Raw genomic sequence first — 24,550 nt, 5'->3', positions numbered from 1 at the left:
AGCCCCCTGCTCCCCCTGCTCCCCCCCCCAGCTCTGCCGGTGCCCCTCACTCCCGACCCGCAGCCCCCTGCTCCCCCCTCAGCTCTGCCGGTGCCCCTCACTCCCGACCCGCAACCTCCTGCTCCCCCCCCCAGCTCTGCCGGTGCCCCTCACTCCCGACCTGCAGCCCCCCCAAGCTCTGCCGGTGCCCCTCACTCCCGACCCGCAGCCCCCTGCTCCCCCCCCCAGCTCTGCCAGTGCCCCTCACTCCCGACCCGCAACCTCCTGCTCCCCCGCCCCAGCTCTGCCGGTGCCCCTCACTCCCGACCTGCAGCCCCCCCAAGCTCTGCCGGTGCCCCTCACTCCCGACCCGCAGCCCCTGCTCCCACCCCCCCCAGCTCTGCCGGTGCCCCTCACTCCCGACCTGCAGCCCCCCCAAGCTCTGCCGGTGCCCCTCACTCCCAACCCGCAGCCCCCTGCTCCCCCCCGCAGCTCTGCCGGTGCCCCTCACTCCCGACCCGCAGCCCCTGCCAGCCCAGCCCCAGGCTCCCCCGGTGCCCCTCACTCCCGACCCACAGCCCCCTGCTCCCCCCCCAGCTCTGCCGGTGCCCCTCACTCCCGACCCGCAGCCCCCTGCTCCCCCCCCCCCCAGCTCTGCCAGTGCCCCTCACTCCCGACCTGCAGCCCCCCCAAGCTCTGCCGGTGCCCCTCACTCCCAACCCGCAGCCCCCTGCTCCCCCCCCAGCTCTGCCGGTGCCCCTCACTCCTGACCTGCAGCCCCTGCCAGCCCAGCCCCAGGCTCCCCCCAGCTCTGCTGGTGCCCCTCACTCCGGAACTGCAGCCCCCTGCTAGCCCAGCCCTGGGCTCCAGTGCCCTGAAATCCAGAGGGTCACTGGCCAATAGAAGGAGCCCAACCAATGTCAAATCCATCCCGTGCGGGGGTACAGTCCTGGCAGCTGCGGAGAACCCCCCACCCCACACTTCTGCCAGAGCCTTGGCACTGCCCTGAACTCTCAGCGCCCCCCACCTCCCCGGCTCATCCAGTTCCCGCTCCTCCCCCTGCCAGACATGGGGGGCATGTGGGGCGATTCCTGCCAGCTGGGCTGGGGCCTGGGCTGAGGCCTGACTGAACTCATTGCAGAGAAGCCAGCGGTTGGGCGCGACCGGCACCCCCTGGGGGTACTGTCTGTCCCTGCCGTCCGAGGGAATTTTCCCAGTGTACAAGCAAGTTTCGACTCTTGGGGAGACCACCCGCTCGATGGTTTGAGCCGCTCGGCGTGATCTGCTGGCTGGGCTCCCTGGGGGGCTTCCTGGACTGGACTGGGCTACAGAGTGGAAACAAACACATAACACCCTGTGCTCACCCAGCTTTCGCCTCCCTGATTCCCCTACCACCAGGATCTGCCCTTCCCGGGCCCAGATGCCCATTCCTGCTCAGTAGGGGGTATTGGTGTCAGCAGTGGGATATGGGCAGGGCAGCAGGTCAGTGCCCCATGGGGGCTCCATCACCCAGCCCCTCCTCCCACTCCAGGGTCGCCGGTGGGTGCAAACCAGTGCACAGGAGATGCCGTCCCCCCCCCCGCAGATTTCCCATCATCCCCCGGAGCTGCGACGGCTGCAGCGGGGGAGGGGAGACAGATATAGATAGATAGATATATTTGCCTTATCTCGAATAAGGAAATGGATCACTTGTGGTTGCTAAGGTAACCAGCAGCCAGAGATGCTCACCGGCTCTTAAAGGAGACGTGCCTTGGGGGGGGGCAGCTGTTTAATGTGGAGCCCCGCCATGTATCACAGGGGGCAGGCACTGGGCTGGGACCCAGGAGATCAGGGTTCAATTCCCACCTTTGCCATGGACTCCCTATGTGACCATGGCCAAGTCCCTGCATCTGTCCACGCCTCAGCTTCCCAAGGGGCAAAATGGTGATAAAAATCCTACCTGTGAGCCCTTGGGGGCAGGGTGTATCTCCCTTTGGGTCTGTGCAGCCCCCGGCCGGTCGGGGTCTGGACGGGGCCCCCAGTCCCAGCTGGGCACTGCTGCAATCCCAGCGAGGCTGGGGCCTGGCAGAGGCAGGTCTCCCGTTTGCTGGCTGGGCTCTGGGCCTGGCATGGGCGGTCCCTGGGCACAGGGGAAGCAGGCGGCCAGCTCGGCTTGGAAGGGCAGTGGGGACAAAGGCCGGGGCCATACGGGTTGCTCTCACTGGGTGGAGCTGGGGTCGCTGGGATGGGCTCTCTGCCAAGCCTGCCCTCCCTGCCCAGGGGAAGCCGCTGCAGCAAAGGAAAGTTGGGGAATTTCCAGCTCCTGGGATGCCCCCAGTGAACGCCCCAGCTGGCAGGAGAAACCCCCCCACGCCAGCCTGGGCCCTGCCAGGCCTCAGACCATCTCGGGACATGGCTCCAGTCACAACAGCTGGCATGTGTCAGCTACAGGCGGGGAAACGGGGCTGGGCACCAGGACTCCTGGGTTCTCTCCCCAGCTCCGGGCGGGGAGTGGGGGCTGGTGGCTGGAGCAGGGGGGCTGGAAGCCAGGACTCCTGGGTTCTCTCCCCAGCTCTGGGAGGGGAGCGGGGGCTGGTGGCTAGAGCAGGGGGTCTGGAAGCCAGGACTCCTGGGTTCTCTCCCCAGCTCTGGGAGGGGAGCGGGGGCTGGTGGCTAGAGCAGGGGGTCTGGAAGCCAGGACTCCTGGGTTCTCTCCCCAGCTCTGGGAGGGGAGTGGGGGCTGGTGGCTGGAGCAGGGGGGCTGGAAGCCAGGACTCCTGGGTTCTGTTTCAAGCTGTGTCCGTGGGCACACAGAAAGGGCCAGCAGGTGACAATTCCCTTGCGTGACCCCCACATGTGGGGCGTGCTCCGGTGCCAGCCGTGACCGGTGCGTTCCAGCCCAGGCAGAGCCTGCGGGAGGGGGTTTGGTGTCGGGGTGGGGCTGGCCGGGGGGCTGGACATTGGCTGGGACCCAGGCGACAGGGCCCTTATCTGGGGCGGGGACCTGGGTCTGTGCTTTGGGCTGGAGCCTCAGTCTAGATGCTGCCATGATTGCAGGGGGGGGGGGGGGATCCTCCCCTTCAAGCTGCTGCCCGTCTGGCATTTGCTCAGCCCCCCCCAGCTCACATCCCCCCCATCTGCCATGACCCCCCCCCACACACCTGTGCCCTCTGCCCTGTCCCATGAGCCACCCCCAGCCGGTGCTCTGGGGACCCCCCCGCAGTGAAGCCCCCGGCCATTGGGAACCAGAGGAAGGTGGAATTGCCCCCTCCCTGCGGGCGGGGGGGGCACCTCCCCCTGCGTGCACGGCCCCGGCCTGCCTTACCGGGGGGGGCGGACTACGTTTCCCAGGATGCAGCTGGAGTTTTGGGAGGCCCCCGATTGGCTGCCCCTGCCCCACGGCAGCCCCGGGGAATGAATGAAGCTGCAGCGGGCTGCGCCGAGCCGGGCGCGGAGCCGGGCTGCGGGGATGGCCGCGGCGGTGCAGAACCCGCTCAAGTCGTGAGTACCGGGCCGGGGGCGCCGAGCGGGGGGCGCCTCCATTGTGCAGCTGATGCCCCCCCCAAACCCCGCCCCTCCGGCGGCCCCCCCCCTCCCCTCCCCCCGCACCGCTTGAATCCCCTCCCGGGGGGCTCGCGCTATGGGGGCGCCCGGGGGGGGGTAGATGCCATTGTGCGGCGGGCCGGGGGGCCCGGGGGGGTCACCGCTGGAGCCCGGATTCGGGCCGGTCGGCGGGGGGCGGGGCCGAGCCCCCCGGCCCAGTTACCGCGGGCGGGGGGGCGGCTGTCGCGGTGCCAGGGGGACAAAGTTCCTTGGGGGGCCTGGGCCAGAGCCAGCCCCGCCTCCCCCCCCCGGCCACCCCACCTTCCCCCCCCCCGGCCAGCCCCACACATCCTTCTGAGCGTCCAGCGTTAGCCAGCCAGCCCCTGAGCCAGCCCCATCTGTCCCTCAGCCCCACGCCCCCACGCAGGTCCCCACCCAGATCCCTGGGTCCATCGCCAGCCCCCCCCTCGATCTGTCCCCGTCCAGAGCCATCCCTGCCCCCCCCCCAGTACAGCCCCTTCTGTCCGTCCATCCCCAGACACGCCCATCACCTCTCTGGCCCCACACCTCCGCCCGCTCGCGAGACGGGCTGGGGGTCTAGGCAGGTGTCTTCCACCCAGCGGGGGGGTCACTGCCGCCGCATGTGGGGGGCTGAGGGGTGCAGTCACAGCCCCTCCCCGCCTGGCCTGAGATGGTTCTGTCCTAAGCACCCCCGTGACGTGGTTAGTGACACTCGGCTCCTGGGTCGGGGGAAACTGAGGCATGGAGTGGGGAAGGGATTCGCTAGAGGCCTGTAGCAGAGCTGGGACTAGTCCCGACTGCGCTAGCGTTAGACCCCGTCCCAGGGCCAGGGCCAAAACTGGTTAGCCAGGACTCCTGGGTTCTCTCCCCAGCTTGGGGGGCGGGTGGTCTAGTGGTTAGAGCAGGGGGCTGGGGGCCAGGACTCCTGGGTTCTCCCCCCAGCTTGGGGGGCGGGTGGTCTAGTGGTTAGAGCAGGGGGCTGGGGGCCAGGACTCCTGGGTTCTCTCCCCAGCTTGGGGGGCGGGTGGTCTAGTGGTTAGAGCAGGGGGCTGGCGGCCAGGACTCCTGGGTTCTCTCCCCAGCTTGGGGGGCGGGTGGTCTAGTGGTTAGAGCAGGGGGCTGGCGGCCAGGACTCCTGGGTTCTCTCCCCAGCTTGGGGGGGGTGGTCTAGTAGTTAGAGCAGGGGGCTGGGGGCCAGGACTCCTGGGTTCTCTCGCCAGCTGGGGGGGTCTAGTGTTTAGAGCTCCCCGCCGGAGGCCGAAGGGTTAACTGGGCCCTCATTAGCATCTTATTATCCCCGCCCCGCCCCCCTTCGGGCCCCTGGCTGCGGGGGGTCCCTGGGCCACGGGAGGTGCCTGCCCGGAGCCCGGCCGGGCGCTGCCCCAGCCGCGAGAGACGGTCCCGAGCTCGCAGCTTGAAGAGACAAGGGCAGGGCCATTAGCCCCATGTCACAGGTGGAAAACTGAGGCCCAAGGTCACCCGGGGGCAGGACGCCTGGGTTCTCTCCCAGCTCTGGGAGGGGAGTGGGGGGTCTAGTGGTCAGAGCAGGGGGCTGGGAGCCAGGACGGCTGGGAGCCAGGACGCCTGGGTTCTCTCCCAGCTCTGGGAGGGGAGTGGGGGGTCTAGTGGTCAGAGCAGGGGGCTGGGAGCCAGGACTCCTGGGTTCTGTTCCCAGGAGTTACTGGCCAATGAGTTAGGTCAGGGCCTGCTGTCTCCCCGACCTCCTGCAGTCCAGTAAAGGAGCCCCCCCCCCGCCGGAGACTCCAGATGCTACAAGGGGGTGGGAGGTCAGAGGTGGGGTCTGTCCTGGACCTTGGGGACCCTGCCCCCTATTCCAAGTGGGGGGTGGTCAGATCAGATTCATTTTAACTTCCTGGGGAAAGGGTCGTGCTTGGATCAGCTGAGCCCCCCCACTGTAAGCTGGGCCCCCCACCCCTCTGGCCCCATCCCCACGGCAGGGCCCTGCCCTGATCCCAGTTGCAAGGGGGTGCTGGTGCAGGGAGGGGGCTCCACCCACAACCCCCCCCATCTCCCCTGACACTGAGGGGGGCCGGGACGGGATACAAAGGGGGGGCAGAGGGGGCGGGGCTGGGATGCAAGGGGGAGCAGAGGGGGGCTGTGACTCCGGTCCGCCCCCCCTTCCGTTTGCACCTTCCCTGAGCCCCCCAGGTCCCTCCCTCACTGAGTGACCCCCCCCCCAGGCCCAGCCAATCCGCCCCCTCGGGAGGCGGGCCTGCCAGCTGTCAAGCGCGGGGCATGCTGGGAGCTGTAGTCTCTGCCCGCTTCCAGCTGTGCCCCCCCTGCCCCCCCCCCGCCATTGCACCCAGCGCCGCCTCGCGCAGCCCGGGACGGGCCCCGGGGCGGGACCGCAGCCAAGGGGGGGTGCGGGGGGGGCAGCATCTCCCGGCGTGCACCGGGGCGCGGCGGGGGGGGGCGATGGGCTCCCCCCGGCTGGGGAATGAATGAAACCGGGCCGGAGTCCGGGGCGGGCGCGGGATGGGCTCAGCCGGGCAGGAGCCGCTCCAGGGGTGAGTGAGAGCCGGGCCCCCCCCAGCCCTCCCCCGGGCCCCCCAACCTCCGCCCCCCGGGCTCCCCCACCTGCCCCCCCAGACCTCCCACGGACCCCCCAACCTCCGCCCCCCCACCTGCCCCCCCAGACCTCCCCCGGAGACCCCCCAGCCCCCCCACGGCCCCCCAGCCTCCCCCCCCAGCCCTCCCCCAGACCCTTCAACCTCCCCCCCCAGCCTCCCCGGAGACCCCCAACCTCCCCCCAGCCTCCCCCCCAGACCTCCCATGGACCCCCCAACCTCCCCCGCCTGCCCCCCAGCCTCCCCCCCCAGACCTCCCCCGGAGACCCCCCAGCCCCCCCACGGCTCCACAGCCTCCCCTCCCAGCCCTCCCCCAGACCCTTCAACCTCCCCCCCCAGCCTCCCCGGAGACCCCCAACCTTCCCCCCCAGCTCTCCCCTGGACCTCCCAACCTCCCCCTCAGACCCCTCAACCTCCCCCCCAGCCGGCCCCCACAGTCTGGCCCCCAGACCTCCCCCGGACCCCTCAACCTCCCCCCCTCAGCCTGCCCCCCAGACCTCCCCCAGACTCCTCAACCTCCTCCCCCAAGCCTGTCCTGCCGGTCTCCCCCAAACCGCATCCCCAGCCTGTCTTCCCCTCCCCCCCTGCCAGCCCCTCAACTTCTCCCCCCAGTTTGACTCCCCACCCCCCCCCCCCGGCCCCTCAACCTCCCCGCCCTAGCCGGACCTCCAAGTCTGTCATGCCTAGCCCCCCCAAACCAGATACCCGGCCCCACCAATTTAGCCCCGCAGCTCCCTCAACCTCCACCCCCAACCCCCCCGCCTGACCCCGTACCCTCCCACCTTAGCCCCCAGCTTGTCCCATAGGACCCCAACCTGCCCCCTCTGGCTGCCCCAGACACCCCAGCCTGCGCCCCCAGCCTGTCCCACTGCGCCCCCCCCCAGCCGGGCTCTCCCAGACCTTCCCGCCTCCCACCAGACTCCCTGGCTGGGGGGCGCGGAGGGGCCGCGTGGGGGGGGCGGGCCGTGGGGGGGGAGCTCAGAGGCTCTGTGGGGTCGGGGGGCCGGGCCGGCCCAGCCCCCCTGACCCCCCGTCTCGCCAGCCTGGGGGAGGAGTTCTACCGCGAGGCCATCGAGCATTGTCGCAGCTACAATGCGCGGCTCTGCGCGGAGCGCAGCTTGCGCCTGCCCTTCCTCGACTCGCAGACCGGCGTGGCCCAGAACAACTGCTACATCTGGATGGAGAAGACCCACCGGGGGCCAGGTGAGCCCCCCCGGCCCGGCCCGCAGCCCCCCAGCCCGGCCCTGCCGGCGCCCCCCCCCCCCCAGCCCGCCCTGCCGGCCCGGCCCGCAGCCCCCCAGCCCGCCCTGCCGGCGCCCCCCCGGCCCGGCCCGCCCCCCCCCAGCCCGGCCCTGCCGGCGCCCCCCCGGCCCGGCCCGCAGCCCCCCCCCCCCCCCGGCCCGGCCCGCAGCCCCCCCCCCTCCCGGCCCTGCCGGCGCCCCCCCCCAGCCCGCCCTGCCCGCAGCCCCGCCCGGCCCGCAGCCCCCCCCCCCCACCCAGCCCGGCCCTGCCGGCGCCCCAGCCCGCCCTGCCGGCGCCCCCCCCAGCCCGGCCCGCAGCCCCCCAGCCCGGCCCTGCCGGCGCCCCCCCCAGCCCGGCCCGCAGCCCCCCAGCCCCCCTGCCGGCGCCTCCCTGACCCACATCTCACCCCAGCCAGTGCCCGCCACCCCGACCCACAGCCCTGCCGGTGCCCCTCACTCCCGACCCGCAGCCCCCCAGTCCAGCCCTGCCGGTGCCCCCCTCTCCCGACCCGCAGCCCCCCCAGCCTAGCCAGTGCCCCCCCCCGACCCGCAGCTCCGCCGGTGGCCCCCCCGACCCACATCTCACCCCAGCCAGTGCCCCCCCCGACCTGCGGGCACCGCCCCAACCCACAGCCTTGCCGGTGCCCCCCAATCGCGACCCGCAGCGCCTGCAGCCGAGCCGTGGGGCTATGAAGACTGGGGATGGGGGGGACTCTTGGGGCTCATTTCACGTGCCCCCCCCCAGGCCTGGCCCCGGGGCAGATCTACACGTACCCGGCCCGTTGCTGGCGCAAGAAACGACGGCTGAACATCCTGGAGGACCCACGTCTGAGGCCTTGTGAGTTCAAGATCGGTAAGGAACCAGGAGGGCGGGGGATGGGGGGGCGGTGGGGGGGGCATGGGGGGAGGTTCTGATCCTGGTGCTCTCAGCCCCTCCCTGTTGTGGCCCCCAGATCATCCCCCCCGCACCAGGGCTTTGGGGGGGACAGGCGAGGCTGAGGTTGGGAGGAGGGGGGCGGTTGGGGGGGCCTAGTTGGTTTCCATGGTAACGCTGAGGGAGATCAGGGCCTAGGGGTGGGGGGCACCCCCTGATTACAGCCCCACGTGACCACGGTGCGTGGCTGGAGGTCGTTTGGGTGGCATTTAGGTGAATTGCAGCCGGTGGGGCGTTACCGGGGGTCTCTCCGAAGGTGTCAGAGCTCCTGGGGGGGGTCTGTATTTGGGGGCCCTGCCCAGCCGCTCTGACGTGATGCCCCCCCAGACTGCGAGGCCCCCCTGAAGAAGGAGGGGGGGCTCCCGGAGGGGCCGGTGCTGGAGGCCCTGCTCTGCGCCGAGACGGGGGACAAGAAAACGGAGCTCAAGGAGGAGGAACTGGTGCTGGACTGTCAGGTGAGGACCCCCCCGCCCGCAGCCCCCCCTTGGGGCACCAATCTCCCCCCAAGGGCCCCCCAATCCCTCCCAGGGGTGAGCCACCCTTGCGTTCGGTCCCTGCCCCCAGCCCATCCCTGGGGGGCTCCCTGGCGTGGCGGTGCTGTGGGGGGGCAGGGCTCTGACCCCCCCGGCTCTGACCCCCCCCCCGGTCTGTGGCAGAAGCAGCAGGTGGGTGAGTTCCCCCACGACCTGGAGGGCGACGACCTGGAGGACGACATCCCCCGGCGCAAGAACAAGGCCAAGGGCAAGGTGGGGCGGGGGGGTCTGTGGGGGAGGGGGAGCTGGGATGATGGGGGAAGGGGGGTGTATGGGGGTGGGGAGCTGGGGGGGGTCTCCGGGTGCGGGGAGCTGGGGAGAAGGGGCCGGGATGGGGAGGTGTATGGGGGAGCGGGGGCTGGTGAGAGCCCAGCCCCCCGGGGCATCCCCACCCCTGTTGGCTCTGTGCTGGCCCTGGGGTGGGAGCCGGGGGGGTGCTGTCCTGCTGCATCTCACCCCATTCCCGGCCCCCCAGGCCTACGGGATCGGGGGCATGCGGAAGAGGCAGGACGCCCCCTCACTGGAGGACCGTGACAAGCCTTACGTCTGCGACAGTGAGTGTGTGGCAATGGGACCCAGGCGTCCGGGGCGGCAAGGCAGGGCACTCGCCACTAGGGGTCCTACAACCCCCGGCTCTGGGGTGTGGATGGGACCCAGGCGTCCGGGGCGGCAAGGCAGGGCACTCGCCACTAGGGGTCCTACAACCCCCGGCTCTGGGGTGTGGATGGGACCCAGGCGTCCGGGGCGGCAAGGCAGGGCACTCGCCACTGGGGGTCCTACGACCCCCGGCTCTGGGGTGTGGATGGGACCCCGGCGTCCGGGGCGGCGAGGCAGGGCACTCGCCACTAGGGGGCCCTACAAGCCCCGGCTCTGGGGTGTGGATGGGACCCCGGCGTCCGGGGCGGCGAGGCAGGGCACTCGCCACTAGGGGGCCCTACGACCCCCGGCTCTGGGGTGTGGATGGGACCCTGGCGTCCGGGGCGGCGAGGCAGGGCACTCGCCACTGGGGGGCCCTACGACCCCCGGCTCTGGGGTGTGGATGGGACCCAGGCATCCGGGGCGACGAGGCAGGGCACTCGCCACTGGGGGGCCCTACGACCCCCGGCTCTGGGGTGTGGATGGGACCCAGGCGTCCGGGGCGGCAAGGCAGGGCACTCGCCACTGGGGGGCCCTACGACCCCCGGCTCTGGGGTGTGGATGGGACCCCGGCGTCCGGGGCGGCGAGGCAGGGCACTCACCACTAGGGGGCCCTAGAACCCCCAGCTCTGGGGTGTGGATGGGACCCCGGCGTCCGGGGCGGCAAAGCAGGGCACTCGCCACTGGGGGGCCCTACGACCCCCGGCTCTGGGGTGTGGATGGGACCCCGGCGTCCGGGGCGGCGAGGCAGGGCACACCCCTCAGCTCCCCGCCCGCGGGATTCCCGGGGGTCTGAAGCGGGGGGGCTGGTCTGGGGCTCTGACCCTGCCTCCCTCCAGTCTGCGGGAAGCGCTACAAGAATCGGCCGGGGCTCAGCTACCATTACACCCACACCCACCTGGCGGAGGAGGAGGGCGGCGAGGAGAACGCGGAGCGACACCCCCTGCCACTGACCCGCAAGAACAACCACAAGCGTGAGCCCCGGGGGCCCCACGGCCGGGCGACTGGGGGGGGGGGGCCCTGCAGCGCCCCACTGCCGGGTGACTGGGGGGGGGAAGGGGCCCTGCAGCGCCCCACAGCCGGGGTGACTGTTGGCGGGGGGGGGGGGTGCTGCCTGGTTTCTAATTGTTCAGTGGGGGGGTAGTTTTGGGGGGACCCAGCCTGGCCCCATTCTACCTCCTGCTCCATGTCCAGCCCCCCTCCGGAGGTCCCTTTGCTCTGGGGGGTGCCAGGGAGCCCTGGGGGCTCACCAGACCGGGCTCCTCCCCCCAGGGCCCACGCTCTAGTCAGGGGTGTCTGGGTGGGGGACTCCCCCAATCTCTGTCTGTTGGGGAGCTGGACTTGGGGGGGGGCAGCTGGCTTTAACCTCATTCTGTCTGGTTTTTGCTGTTCCCATCAGAGTTTTACAAAGAATTGAACTGGGTCCCCGAGAACCAGCGCAGACACACAGGTAACCCCCCCACACCCCGGGGGGGGCAGGGCCCCCAACCCGGCTCTCAGGCCCGACACCTGGCCCGGTGCCCCAGCCCCAGTTTGGGGCCTTGAAGGGGACCTGGAAAGGAGGAAAGTGACTGCCTGGGGCAGCAGGGCCAGCCCTGCCTGCCAGGGGAGAGGCCCCCGCCGAGCCCCCCGTCCTGCAGCCCAGTGCCCCCTAGTGCCCCATGGGGCTGTGATCTCAGACATGAGGGAGCCAAACCCCGTTTGCTGGGAGAGGTTTGGAGGACTCAGATTGGTGCAGTTTCAGGCCCCGGGACCATCCGGCCCGAGAGCTCGGTGTGTGGCCGCGCCGGAGCAGCTCTCCCGGATCTCACCCCGACTGCGCCCAGCCCCGGGGAGGAAAACGCTCTGAGTGAGATTCCTCCCTGGGAGCTGCCCAGGTCTGGCCCCGGGGCCAAGGCTGGGCTGACCCTTCCCAGCCAGAAAGGGGAGAAAAACACAAAAACCCGCTGGCTCCTGGCTCCCGCCCCCGGAGCGGGGCCTGCAGGGCCCTGGAAGGCCGTGGGTGGGCAGCTGGGGGCAGCATCAGTCTGCCAGGGCACTGTGCGGAGGAAGCTCGCAGCAGGGGGAGGTTGCTTGGGGGGGGGGTTGGCTTATTGCATAACCTAGGGATTCCACGTTGGTACCGGGCTGTGTCGGGTGCCCCAGGGCCAGGGGTGGGGCTGGGGGCAGTGTTAGTGGGGGGCTGCATGGGGCCGAGCCTGTTGCACCCCCTTCATCTCCACCCCGCTCGCTGTTTTCCAGCTAAGAAAGCTCCGGACGGCTCGGTCATTCCCAACGGGTACTGTGATTTCTGTCTCGGCGGCGCCAAGAAAACCGGCTGCCCCGAGGATCTCATCTCCTGCGCGGACTGCGGGCGCTCCGGTAACGACCCCCGGGCCAGGCCGGGGCAGCCGGGGGCGCGGGTGTGACGGGGGGGAGCCGGCAGGGGACAGAGCCGGGCGCGGCTGGTCGCGCTGCCCCTGCTGGAGGGGGTGAGCCCTGCTCTGGGCACGCGCGGAGGACGAGGTGTCGTTTTCCCCCCCGTTCCCCCCCAGCCCGGGGCAAATGAGGCCAGGCTGAGCTGTTCTGCATTTCGCTCCCCTGTGGGGGGCACGGGACCAGGCCTGGGAGGCCCCTGGCTGGGGGGCTCGCTGCGGCTGCGGCTGGTGTCCTGAATTTGCTGGGTCTCAGCCTGGCCTCACCCTGCCCTGGCGGGGGCGGCTTCCCAGGCTGGGCAGATGGTACCGGGGGAAGTGGGGGGGGAATCGCTTGCTCTGGGCCACCCCCCACCCCCCCCGCTCTGTGCCCCCCGCAGGTCACCCCTCGTGTCTGCAGTTCACGGCGAACATGACGGCGGCCGTGCGCACCTACCGCTGGCAGTGCATCGAATGCAAATCCTGCAGCCTCTGTGGTACCTCGGAGAACGACGTGAGCCGCCCCCGGCCCCTGCGGCCCCCCCCGCCCCCCGGACGCGCCGGCCCCCCGCTCCCTGCAGCCCCCCGCCCCCCGGACGCGCCGGCCCCCCGCTCCCTGCAGCCCCCCGCCCCCCGGACGCGCCGGCCCCCCGCCCCCCGGACGCGCCGGCCCCCCGCTCCCTGCAGCCCCCCACCCCCCGGACGCGCCGGCCCCCCGGCCCCTGCAGCCCCCCGGACGCGCCGGCCCCCCCCGCCCCCCGGACGCGCCGGCCCCAACCACCCCCAGCCCCCCCCCGAACCTGCCAGCCCCTCCCTCCCTCTTGCCCCTCCTGGGAGTGGGTCCCATCACTGCCCCGGGCGCCCCCCAGGGGAGGCGGGGGTCACTGCTCCCCACTGACCTGCCTTCCCCCCCTGCCCCGGCAGGACCAGCTGCTGTTCTGTGACGACTGCGACCGGGGCTATCACATGTACTGCTTGAACCCCCCCATGGCAGAGCCCCCCGAAGGTGAGCCCCCCGCTCCCGCACGGCCGGCTGGGGGGACTGGGGGGCCGGCGGGGGGGGCCGGCGGGGGGGGCCAGGCTGACGGGGAGCCCCCCGCTCCCGCACGGCCGGCTGGGGGGACTGGGGGGCCGGCGGGGGGGGCCGGCGGGGGGGGCCAGGCTGACGGGGAGCCCCCCGCTCCCGCACGGCCGGCTGGGGGGACTGGGGGGCCGGCGGGGGGGGCCAGGCTGACGGGGAGCCCCCCGCTCCCGCACGGCCGGCGGGGGGGGCCGGCGGGGGGGGCCAGGCCGACGGGGAGCCCCCCGCTCCCGCACGGCCGGCTGGGGGGACTGGGGGGACTGGGGGGCCGGCGGGGGGGGGCCAGGCTGACGGGGAGCCCCCCGCTCCCGCACGGCCGGCTGGGGGGACTGGGGGGCCGGCGGGGGGGGCCAGGCTGACGGGGAGCCCCCCGCTCCCGCACGGCCGGCGGGGGGGGCCGGCGGGGGGGGCCAGGCCGACGGGGAGCCCCCCGCTCCCGCACGGCCGGCTGGGGGGACTGGGGGGACTGGGGGGCCGGCGGGGGGGGCCAGGCTGACGGGGAGCCCCCCGCTCCCGCACGGCCGGCGGGGGGGGCCGGCGGGGGGGGCCAGGCCGACGGGGAGCCCCCCGCTCCCGCACGGCCGGCTGGGGGGACTGGGGACTGGGGGGCCGGCAGGGGGCCAGGCCGGGGGGGGCCAGGCCGACGGGGAGCCCCCCGCTCCCGCACGGCCGGCTGGGGGGACTGGGGGGCCGGCGGGGGGGGCCGGCGGGGGGGGCCAGGCCGACGGGGAGCCCCCCGCTCCCGCACGGCCGGCTGGGGGGACTGGGGGGACTGGGGGGCCGGCGGGGGGGGCCAGGCTGACGGGGAGCCCCCCGCTCCCGCACGGCCGGCTGGGGGGACTGGGGGGACTGGGGGGCCGGCGGGGGGCCAGGCCGGCGGGGGGGGCCAGGCTGACGGGGAGCCCCCCGCTCCCGCACGGCTGGCTGGGGGGATTGGGGGGCCGGCGGGGGGGGCTGGCGGGGGGGGCCAGGCCGGCGGGGGGGCCAGCGGGGGGCCAGGCCGGCGGGGGGGGCCAGGCTGACGCTCTCCCCCCGCCCACAGGGAGCTGGAGTTGTGACCTGTGTCTGCGGCTGCTGAAGGACAAGGCCTCGGCTTACATCACGCTCACCTAGAGCCGCTGCCCCCCCCGAGAGGGCTCCCTGGGGGGGCACCGCGACCAGAGCCAGTGGGAGGACCCCCCAGCCATGCGCCCCCAGACTCCAGCACCCTCAAACCCTGCACCCAGGGGGGCTCCTATGCCCCCCCAGCCAAAATCCTCCTCAAAGCCATAACTCCAGGTGGGGGGGGCGGGGCGTGCTGGGCCTGGGTGCTCCGGGGGGGGCTGCTCCCCAGAGACCCCCCCGACTGGCTGGGGGATGCAGGGGAAGGGGCTTTTGCATGATGTGGAAATAGAATTGTTTGTTTTTCCTTTTCCCAGGGCTGGGGGGGGACCATCAGAGTGTGGGGGGGAGCACTGCCCCCCCCAGCTGGTCCAGGCCCTTAGTGCTGGGGTGGGGGGGACTAGTGCGTTCACTGCTGCTCCCCTGTTCCCTGGCACAGGCCCCGGTGCAGCATCTCATGGGCCCCCCCCAGCCAGCTGGGGTGTATTTATTTTAGTGCAAGAGGAACCGCGGGGGGGGCAGTGCCCCTCACTAAAGCTGTTTGATGTGGGTGTTTATTTTCTGTTGTTCCTGGTTCAAAAAAAGGGGGGGGGGGTAAAAAAAGCTGCCAGGGGCAGGTGGGGGCTCGAGCAGTGGCCAGCCCGGGGGCAATTCCCGCCGCCCGCACGGCCCCCCCCCGCCCCTCGTTCATGGTGTCGTGCTGGTACTCTGCCGTCTGCAATGTGCTTGGATTGTTCTGTGCATTAAACCATGGTCCATGGCCCGGCCTTGGCGTCTTTCCTCCCCAGAGCTGGCGAGAGAACCCAGGGGTCCGGGCTCCCAGCCCCCCCCTTTAACCTCTAGACCCACCCCCGCCCCCAGTGCTGGCAAGAGAACCCAGGAGTCCCAGCTCCCACCACCCCCGGTCTAACCCCTCGACCCCACTCCCCTCCCCGAGCTGCTGAGAGAAGCCAGGAGTCCAGGCTCCCAGCCCCAGAGATGGGGTGCACACAGGGAGTTTGGCCAGCACCCCGCGTACCCAGCCCCCTGTGTGGTATGTGTGGGGGCTGCTAGGTGCAGCCTTCAGGTGTGACCTACTTTTTACCCGGCTTATACCCCAAGCTGCTGGGTTAATCTTTGCACTCCGGGGGGGCTGCTCCCAGAGGGGGGAGTGATGTTATGGTAGCAGGCCCCTGCTGGGGTCACGGTGCTCAGGATAAAGGGGATTTTCAGCCCTCCCAGCAGGCTGAATTCATGGCTGAGCAGATGGCAGCCCACGGGGGGGCTCCTGACCTGGGCACAGGGCCATGGTGCACTGGCCACACCAGCTGCAGCTAACAGGCCGAGACGGGACAGGCAGCAGCCGCGGGCTCGGGCAGTTTCTGCAGCCCAGGGTCTTCCCTGCCCCCTCGCCCAGCAGGGTCAATCAGGAGGCTGCGCTGTCCAGCTGATTGGAAGCGATGTGCAGCACCGCCGGGAACCTGGCCCGTGCCTGCTCGCTGGGGCACAAGAGATTTCATGCACCGACATGAAATTAGCACCTTGCTGCCCCGTGACTGCGTGGCCAAAGAAGTAAAGCAACAACGGGCCATATCCGGGCAAGCCGCCAGGAAAGCCTCCCCAGGCGGCTACCCGGAGCCCCGCTGTTAGCGGTGGGCTTGGATTCTGGAGGCAGCTATAAAAGGGAATTGGGGGGGGGGGGTCACCCCACCGGCCACACGCTGATCTAGCTGCCCAGGAGCCGCTCTGGGTGACAGACGTCTCTCCCATCGCACGCCCCGTGGCTCTTACGGTTACCCACCAAGCGCAGTAAGCGCAGGTTCATTCCCCGGCACACGCTGCTCCTTGCTTTTACCTCGTGGCCGCTGCAAATGCTTCCCACCGCCTGGCGCCGTGTACAGAAATCGCATGGAAAGAGCCTTACAAAGCGTCTCCTTTATACAAATATAGTGTTTTATAAAGAACATTTACATGGCAAGCCGCCTGCAGGGCCTGACCCGCACTCAGCAGTGCCTTCTCTGGAAAATAACTTAGCGCTGAGGGGTGCTCGCCAGAGGCAGGGGCGATTTTTATATTCTCTCCCAGGTATGGATCCCATCCCATTATAATTATTATACACCCGAAACCCTGCCCCCCCAGCGGCCGTGACAGCGACCGACGCCGTCCAGCTCCATAGTGCTATGTCCGTGGCAGACGGCCGGGGGGCCTGGCCAGAAGATGCAGGCTGTGTAACGTAGTGCAGAAGGGCTGTTCCAGTGCCCATGGCTGGAATCAAGTCATTTCACAGGGATATTTCCTAGATTAGTAAAGGTTCACGCCCAGGAGATAATCGCCCTGGACGATGCATGCCCAAGATCTCCCCTACCCCCCAACGGGTCAGATCCCCTCCAGGGTGAGGAAGTCACTGTCCCGGCCCGGGTGCCCAGCAGCGCTCTCTGCATGAGGTTTAACGTCTGGCACTGGTGCCCCAAGAACTTCCTGGCTTGACACACAGCACCGCCTGGAGGGAGACGGAGCAGTAAATCCCCGTGTTTAGCCACATATTGCCAGGGGCATGGTGCAGGCGTGGAAGGGCCGGCAATGCTGCTTCCAAGCACAGGCCCCTTCCAGCACATCAGAAGCTTCCCGAGTGCCCTGCGCCACCCAGGTCACTGCTGCCCCCACCCAGTCGGCAGCCTGGGGGTACAGCGCTGGGTGTGCCTGGCACCCAGTGCCCTAGAGGGGCAGCTCCCAGCTCCTTATCCACAGGCCTCGAGAAGATCTCAGTACAGCGCTGGGTGTGCCTGGCACCCAGTGCCCGAGAGGGGCAGCTCCCAGCTCTTTATCCACAGGGCTCGAGAAGATCTCAGTACAGCGCTGGGTGTGCCTGGCACCTGGCGCCCGAGAGGGGCAGCTCACAGCTCCTTATCCACAGGGCTGGAGAAGATCTCAGTACAGCGCTGGGTGGGCCTGGCACCTGGCGCCCGAGAGGGGCAGCTCACAGCTCCTTATCCACAGGGCTGGAGAAGATCTCGGCGAACTTGCGCAGCTGCTCGTTGGCCGTCTGCGATTCCTCCTGCAGCCGCTGGTTGTTCTGGCGCAGACTGGCCACCTCTGCCTGCAGCATCACCTTGTCCTGCTTCTCCTGAGCGAGAGAGGGGGGTGTTTGGAGAGCTCCCAGCTGCAGCCAGCCCCACCCCCAGCCGGGCTACCAGCCTGCTGACGGCTCAGGAGCAAGGAGTGAACCCAGGAGTCCTGACTCCCAGCCCGCCTGCCTCAAACCTGCTAGGCACCCCAGCCCCCGGGCACAGGCAGGCAGGCCCGCCCGATGGAGCTTTCCGAGAGGCTGCCCAGCGGCAGAGAGAAGGGGGTGCCCTGTGGGGCCGACAGAAGGGGAGGGGGGCAGCCCTGGTGCGAGCCCCTTACTTTCTGCAGGTCACTGTGTAGCTGCTTCAGCATGGCCTCCAGCTGACACACCTTCCCCGTCAGGTCCAGGGGCAGCTCCTCGCTGGGGAGGGGAAAACATGGGTCAGTGCATCTCGCCACGGCAATGGGGACCCAGCGCAGACAAGAGGAGCTGGCAGGGCTGTGGAGACCTGCTGCAGCCCCTGGGCACGCCAGGCAGCCTCCTGGCTTAACCCGCTGGTGCAGGGAGCCCCGGGAGCACAGGCCAGGGCAGCCTCGGGGTGGGGGAACAGTCTCCTTGGCCAGGCTGTGGCTGTGAGATGGGGATGGATGAAATGCGAGCACCACCCTACAGACGCACACAGAACCAGGGGCGTGAGGACGCAGCCTTGGTGGGGGGCTCCTGCCAGGCAGGCCGGCTGAGGCTGCGGTGTCTACCCCCCGCTCCCCTATAGCTAGCAGACTGCTCCTACGGCGCCCTGCCCTGTGGCACTCTGGCTGCAGCGCCAGGCGGTGGCTCCGTGACACGCCGGCCATGTGAGGTCGGCTGGGTTCCTGCCAGCAGGAAGAGGCACTGCATTGCCCTCGCCCACAGCCCAGGCCTGGAGGGCGCTCGCTGCCCCGACTGCTGCTAGACACACCTGTCCCGCCAGCCACCTGCCCAGCCCACCCAGCAGTGTCTGCCCTGTTACGGAGAGGGGCCGGGGCTTACCCGGGCACAGAACCAGGCGCCCCCGCTTACCTCATGGTGGGCGTGGTGCGGGGCGTGGGGCCCGGGCTGTGCGCTGGCGGGGCGGCGGGGCTCAGCACCGAGTCGTTGAGGGAGAAGAGGGAGACGGCTCTCTGCACTGCAAGGTAGAGGAGGGAGGTTTGCTTTGCCGCACCCATGCTGCCTAGGCAGCTGGGCCCTGCCTGGAGGGCACCCGCACTCCCTGGGCCTGAGCACTGCCCGCATCAGCCCTGCCGGAAGCTGTTTGCAGAGCTGTGTGCTGGAGAGGAGCTCCTCCCAGAGCCCAGTTACCAGGCAGCGCCCTCGGCTTGACTCACGCCCGGCCCTCCGTGGGCCTCAGAGGTGGGGAGACCCAGGCTGCAATCGAGGCTTTTCTCAGCCTGAGGGGAGCCCGTCCTGCAGCACAGATGGCCAGCGGTCGGGGGCAGAGACCGGGCTAAGGGCTGGCTGGGCTCTCTGCCCCTCCTGGGAACGGCCAGTGTGACTCCTGCACGGTTGGTCCAGGACAAGCTCCCAGGCAGGGCCGTGCGTGCCATGGATGATGTGCCACAGCCAAATGTGAACTACGTCAAATGCACCCAGGAGGAAATGCCAATGGCACAAGCCCCGGCAACTCTGGCCTATGGGGTGCCAGTCTCCACGGGGGTCCCTTGCAGCACCGGTATGCCGAGCACTCGCAGGACACCCCACCGGGCACAGGCCTAGCCCCTGGACCAGCTGGGATGCCGGGTGAAGTACCCTCCCTTCCCCGCACACCTGCAGCAGCTTCCAGGTTTAACCCTCGCTGTGCTGCCCTGCTGCTCACCCTGGCTACACGCCTTTCTCTTCCAAGCAGAAATTCGGGGGTTGAAATTTCCCTTTCACTGGGAACGGACACGGTTAGGAATGGGGGGGCAGTATTTGTGTGGGGCTGAAGCAGCTGCCCCCCCCCCCCCGATAGGTACATTTCAATGAGGGAATGGGAAGAGACAGGGCAGTGAGAATCTGTGGGGGCTCAGTTCTCCCTGCTAAGGCACGGGCCATGCCTGCGCTCCCAGCGCTGGCCTCCTATGGCACACAGCTCCTCTCCGCCAGGCTAGCAGCCTTGTCCCAACAGGGTCTGTTTATTTTGCCATGTCAGCGAGGAGGCTGGCGAGGCCATGGCTCCCTGGGGTTGCGAGCGGCAGCGGAAGTCACAGGCGCGATGACGTGGAGGACCCAGCTTTGTTTAGAGGTGGCAGCCGGGTACGGAGAAGAGCAGAGGGGCGGCTCACCCCACAACGCAAGGGGACCCAAGGGCAGGGGAGGGACCTAAGCTGCTCTTCAGGCTCCTCTGGAGACTGACCTCTGCACAGCCCGCGTGCAGGGGCCACAGCAGGGGGATGCACCCCACCAGCAGACCCCCCCCACCCCCAAGATGCTGGAAGTAGGGAGAGGCAGCAACGCAGAAGGGCTGCGTGAGCTGATGGGATACAGGGGGCCCTGCTCCCCACCTACGCCGATGGGGTGCAGCCAGTGCTCAGCACTAGACCCACCCCCCACCCCTCCTCCCCCTGACCAGGCCCCATTGCACTCCAGAGGACAGAATTTGGGGCTTCCTGGCGCTCAGCTCTGTGCTCTAACCACTAACAGTGCTGCCCAAGGCAGGAGCCTGGGTTCCCAAACACTCACCGCAGCAGTGGGGTCTTGGTGCTGGCACAGAGCCAGGGAACAGCCTCCTACCTGGGGAGGGGTCTCAGTCCCGGGAGGGTGCTGGGAGCGCCCGTATTTCTCACTGAGTGGCACGACAAGGGCTCCCGTGCGTCTCCCGGCCCTGCCAGAGCCCCGGGGTGGGGCTCCCGGCGACGTGAGCGTGACGCATGGACAGGAGAGTCCCAGCCTGTGTGGCCAGGGAGGGGCGGCATCCACACGGGGGCTGGGCAGCAGTAAAGACATCACTTGGCAGGGCAGCTCTAGGGGGAGGGAACGAGGGAATCCGAGCAATGAGCGGAGGGACTGTTGTGACCAGCTGCTCCAAGCTCCTGCAGCGCAGACTGTCTCCTCACGGCGACTCCGAAGAGCTGGGGCCTCCTCGCACGCCCAGCGCCACCCTACAGACACCCCGCAGCCGAGAGCCCCGACCGGGACACTCGCCCCTTGGAATCTGCTCCCGCTCTGGGGGCTTGAGCCAAGCCCCCCCAATCACAGGACGGCTCTGAACCTGGGGGCTGGCCCCTCCCTCTGGAGGACACTGACCAAGTGCTGAGCTGGCAGGGGACAGCGCGGAGGGACTCCGCTGGTCCCGCTGGCCTGGGGCTCTCTGGCTCCGAGTCGGAGCTGAGGGAGGCAGAGATGGAGCAGAGGGACAGAGGCTCACAGGGATGGTGCACAGATGACGCACGTTAGCCACTTGCCTTTGAAACCCCCAATTCATACCCACTTCCCGTCACTGTCCCAGAAACCCCCATATCACGTCCTACCCTGCTGCCCCCAGCCCCAGGGTGTTGGAACAATGCATACAGTGGGGGCTGGGAGCCACTGAACTGAACTGTAAACCCTGGATGTGATGGAAACCACTTCCAGCCAGGGGGTGCTGCAGCACGCCCCGTACCCCTAGTTCCAGCACCTTGCCCAGCCCTTCTCCCCACTCTGCTGCCCTCTGCCCGGCTCTGATCTCAGAGCTCTACGGCCAACAATGCCATGGTCAGTATTAATCACCGTCGCCTCCTGCAAAGGGAGGTCGTGCCTCGGTTTCCCTCTCACTGCCATTAACTGGGCAATAATTTCCCAACGCCGCAGCTGTCTGGGCATGGCTTGGCTAACGCGGATTGGCAGCCAGCAGCACCACCGCCAGTGTGGCAGGGCGCAGCTCCCTGGCCGCGGGGAGCGAGCGTTCTGCAGACGCAGGGCGCTCCTACCTTCATAGGCCTTCGCAGCATTGACCAGGCTGGACCATTCCAGGCCAGCTGCCGTGTCGGGCAGGGGCATCAGCCCCGGGTCGAGGCGTCTCGTGGGCTTGTCCTGTGCGTCGCTCAGTGACAGCTCCGAGGCAGAGATGGTGGCTTTGGGGAGAGCAGAGGGGTCAGAGGATGCTTGGAGTACCGGGAAGCAAGCCCAGCACCTCCCTGGAGCAGCACTCTGTCCTGCTGCCAGCCCCCCACCCACTGCCCTGTGGTTACGCCAGGGCCAAGTGTAGCCCAGGGATGAGCACCCCCAGCTTGTAGGCCAACGAATCATCCCGCTAGCACCATGGGGCTGGTCTGCAGAATCCACATGCTGCAGCCCTTGGATCCAGCCCTGCCCCGGCTCCTGGAATGGACACTAGGGCTGTGCTCAGACCAGCCCCGCACACCCCAGCCCCGCCCTTCCCCAGGAGCCTGGGGAGACCTGCCAGTGGGGCCTGGCCTCACTGCTACTCACAGGAATGAGGAGGGACCGAGGTGCAATGACATGTCCGGGCAGAGGCACACGGGAGAGGGAGGGAGGGAGGGACTGGTCCTGTGACGGTCCAGGGACACCCGCCTGGTGCTGGGTGGAGACGCCCTGGCTCTTCCCAGAGGGGAGCTGCACCTGCCCATGGGGAGACCCAGCTCTCGTCTACTACCAAGCACATGTGCAAGGCAGGGCCCCTCTCTGCCAGGCAGGGCGCTGTGTGCACTCCCTGACGAACCGGGATCGCGGCAGCACCCACGTCACACACTGCCCTGCGCCTCTCACATTCGTCACCTAGGGACTCCCCGCCACGGGACATCCCCGTCCCCTTTCACAGCAAGGGCAGGTGTCACAGCTGGAGTCACGCAGCAGGCCGGGCAGAGCTGGGGAAAGAACCCAGGAGTCCTGGTTCCTGGGCCCCTGCTCTAACCACCAGTCCCCACTCCCCTTCCAGAGCCAGGGACAGAACCCAGGAGTCCGGGCTGCCAGCCAAGACCCATGCCATACTCACATTTCTTCTCGGGGAGGCCCCCGGTGCCCGGCTGCGGGTGCTGCCGCCGGGTGGGCAGCGTGTTGGAGGGGTAGGTGCTGGTGAAGAGGACGTCGCTGGCCAGGGACTGTTCGAAGCAGGTGGCGTTGGCGTAGCTGGCATCTCTCCTCCCGCTGCACAGGCTCTCATCTGACAACGTCCGCTGGAGAGTCTTCTGCGGAGACTGTCGCAGAAACACAGTTACTTTCCGGTAGCACCCAGGGGTTGCTACTGGGAGTGTCACAGTAGCACCGAGAAGCCTCATCGGAGACCGGGGATGGGGACTGCACAGAACCAGGGCGAGAGACTGTCCCTGTCCCAAAGACCTCACAGTACAGTGTGGGAGGGGAAACTGAGGCACAGAGAGGGGAAAGGATTTGCCCAAGGTCACACGCTAGATAAGTGACAGAGCTGGGGATGGAACCCAGGAGTCCTGGTTCCCCAGCCCCCACTCCCTGCCTAGAACTGGGAACAGAACCGAGGAGTCCTGCCCACTGGAGCACAAACACCACCCCCTTCCAGCGCCTGACTGCCGTTAGATGGATGGAAGGGAGCAGAGTCCCCCTTGTTTGTGGGGCCCACCCCATCGGCCTGCACCCACCATGGCTCTCTCCTGCTCCGGGCCCAAGCCGTCCATAATGATGAGCTTCTTCAGGTCGTCCTCAATGGTGGACTTGTAGTTCTTCCGCGGGGAGCGCAGGTCCCGGAGTGACGCCCGCAGCCTGGGCTGCCCGAAGACGTTCTTGGTGTTCACGTCAATTTGCCTAGAGCAGCGGGGGGGGGGGGGGGGACGTGGTTAGAGACTGGCTCCAGGAGCAGCCCCCGTTAGCCAAGAGCACGGCAGGCCCGATGGTCATTGCCCTGCAGGCACAGGGCCACCCGAACCAGGTGCCCTGAGGCAAGAGGGGCATCTGCCTCCCAAGACTCCTGGGTGTTTACAGCCCTTCTCGCAGTCAGGAGAGCCCCCACCCCCTGCTCATCTGAATCCTGCGGAAAACTCTGTCTCCCGCAGTGCTCAGGGTGGATTTGGGCTTCACTCATCATCTCTCTGGGCCAGGACTCCATTTGTAAAGCAGTGAGCCCATGCAGGAGCGATGGAAACAATCATTTTCTTCACGAACTTTTGCCTGGTGCGAGTTATTTGTAGGACAGCTGTGCCCACAGGCCCCGACCGAGATGGGGGCCCCGCTGGGTGGTGCTGGGTGCTACACAGGCCCCGATGCGCTAGGCGCTGTCCAGGCCCAGTGAGACAGTCCCTGCTCCAAAGAGCACACTGTCTGGACAAACACAGAGATAGGCAGGGAAACTGAGGAACAGAGCAGGTGAGATGTGGGGCTACAACCCAGGAGTCCTGACCCCCTGCCCAGTTCCCTCCCCACTGGGCATGTGTGATTAGGAGAAATTCACGGGTGGTGTGATTCGACAGCCCGAGCTGGAGCAGGCCCCTCCTGATGCCCAGCAGAGATGGGCTGGAAAAGCTCTGAACTGTCCAGGCAGCGGCTGGCCCAATTCTGGCTTTTCTGGGGTGGTTTTTCTTTCCTGGCCAGCGCGGGAGCAGCATCAGATCCAGTGGGGCCAGGCGACGCCAGTGGCTGCTCCGTTTATTAGCCTTTGTAGGAGGCAGGGGAACCACCTGGATCCCACGAGTGAGAAGAGGAGGCCCTAAACCCCAGGAATGGGGCCACAGCTTCGGTCTCCTTTTCGTCCACCAGCCTTGCTAGCTGGAAGGCCAGGAGCCGTGGCTCCCAGCTGCCTCTTGCCGAGCTGGACTGCAGGATAGCGGCAATGACAGGCCCACAGTGCGTCTCGCCATGCAGCTAACAAACAGCCGGTGCCCGAGCGGGGCCGACGGGAACGCCAAGGGCTTGGCTCTCGCCAGGCCGGCTTCGGCCCCTCTCTGGCGGGAATGCTACCACTGGCCCCTCTGTTCTTCCTCCTTCGACCCCTGGCAAGACGCTGGCTCCATGAACCAGTCAATGGCCCTGGGTCCAGCTGGGCGTCCCTGTGGCCCCAGTAGCTGGCAGGAGACAATTGGAAGCCAGGGCCAGGAGTACAGAGCGTCCCTGTAGACTTAGCACTGAACGTGCCTGGGCCCGTGGGTAGCTGGGAGCTCCAGGCGGAGCATCAGGGGTGCAGCCCCCAGGCAGCCGCTCCTGCGGCCACACTGCTTGGGGGCACTGCTGCACACCTCTCCCTGGTGTGCAGGGCCCTGAGAGGGTGCCTGTTTGCTGCAGGAGGGATCCTGGCGCGGGGTGGACAGGGCAGGCAGGTGCCCATCTCTCGGGCTCCAAGCCCCAGCGCCAGGCGTTGGGAAGCAGCCACTGCTCGCACTAGCCAGGCAGGAGTCGTCTGAGACAGGCACACGGCCGCCATCCTCTCCGACCTTTGGCTTAACCCTCTTGTGCTGGGGAGGGCTGGCACCAGCCAGGTTTGCCATGCATCCTTGTGGGCACAGCCACCCATGCAGAGACGCCAGAGCCTGAGAGAGTGTGGGGGGAGACTCAGCCCC

General features: G+C 69.0%; 2 protein-coding genes across 6 annotated transcripts in view; one reads left to right on the top strand and one right to left on the bottom strand.

Annotated features, from left to right (window-relative positions):
* Positions 1 to 3,333: 3,333 nt before the first annotated feature.
* On the top strand, positions 3,334 to 14,789 carry DPF1 (double PHD fingers 1). Of its 4 annotated transcripts, none has more exons than XM_084612985.1 (12): positions 3,336 to 3,459; positions 7,153 to 7,313; positions 8,097 to 8,189; positions 8,613 to 8,740; positions 8,942 to 9,031; positions 9,294 to 9,372; positions 10,294 to 10,428; positions 10,854 to 10,904; positions 11,696 to 11,815; positions 12,249 to 12,361; positions 12,772 to 12,853; positions 13,971 to 14,789. In XM_084612985.1, the coding sequence occupies exons 1-12, from the start codon at positions 3,377 to 3,379 to the stop codon at positions 14,039 to 14,041; spliced, it is 1,206 nt and encodes a 401-aa protein (XP_084469111.1). In that variant the 5' UTR covers positions 3,336 to 3,376; the 3' UTR covers positions 14,042 to 14,789. The 4 variants fall into 4 exon arrangements, with proteins under 4 accessions (XP_084469113.1, XP_084469111.1, XP_084469110.1 ...); XM_084612984.1 differs by having other exon boundaries at positions 3,338 to 3,459; positions 8,097 to 8,204; XM_084612986.1 differs by lacking the exon at positions 3,336 to 3,459 and adding an exon at positions 5,951 to 6,050 and having other exon boundaries at positions 8,097 to 8,204.
* Positions 14,790 to 15,928: 1,139 nt separating this feature from the next.
* The window catches only part of SIPA1L3 (signal induced proliferation associated 1 like 3), a 112,016-nt gene continuing 103,394 nt past the window's right edge, over positions 15,929 to 24,550 (bottom strand). For both annotated transcript variants that reach the window (XM_084612650.1, XM_084612649.1), the window contains 6 exons: positions 22,643 to 22,805; positions 22,024 to 22,225; positions 20,999 to 21,142; positions 18,135 to 18,240; positions 17,414 to 17,495; positions 15,929 to 17,132 (listed from right to left, as the gene is read on the bottom strand). In XM_084612650.1, coding sequence (XP_084468776.1) covers positions 16,986 to 17,132; positions 17,414 to 17,495; positions 18,135 to 18,240; positions 20,999 to 21,142; positions 22,024 to 22,225; positions 22,643 to 22,805 — 844 coding nt within the window. In that variant the 3' untranslated portion in view covers positions 15,929 to 16,985. The remainder of the gene's footprint in view (positions 17,133 to 17,413; positions 17,496 to 18,134; positions 18,241 to 20,998; positions 21,143 to 22,023; positions 22,226 to 22,642; positions 22,806 to 24,550) is intronic.

Source organism: Lepidochelys olivacea, assembly GCF_965140295.1.
Source record: "Lepidochelys olivacea isolate rLepOli2 genome assembly, chromosome: 23".
Lineage (NCBI taxonomy): Eukaryota > Metazoa > Chordata > Testudines > Cheloniidae > Lepidochelys > Lepidochelys olivacea.
The sequence above is the reverse complement of the archived record's forward strand: the minus strand, read 5'-3'. Positions and strand labels throughout refer to the sequence as shown.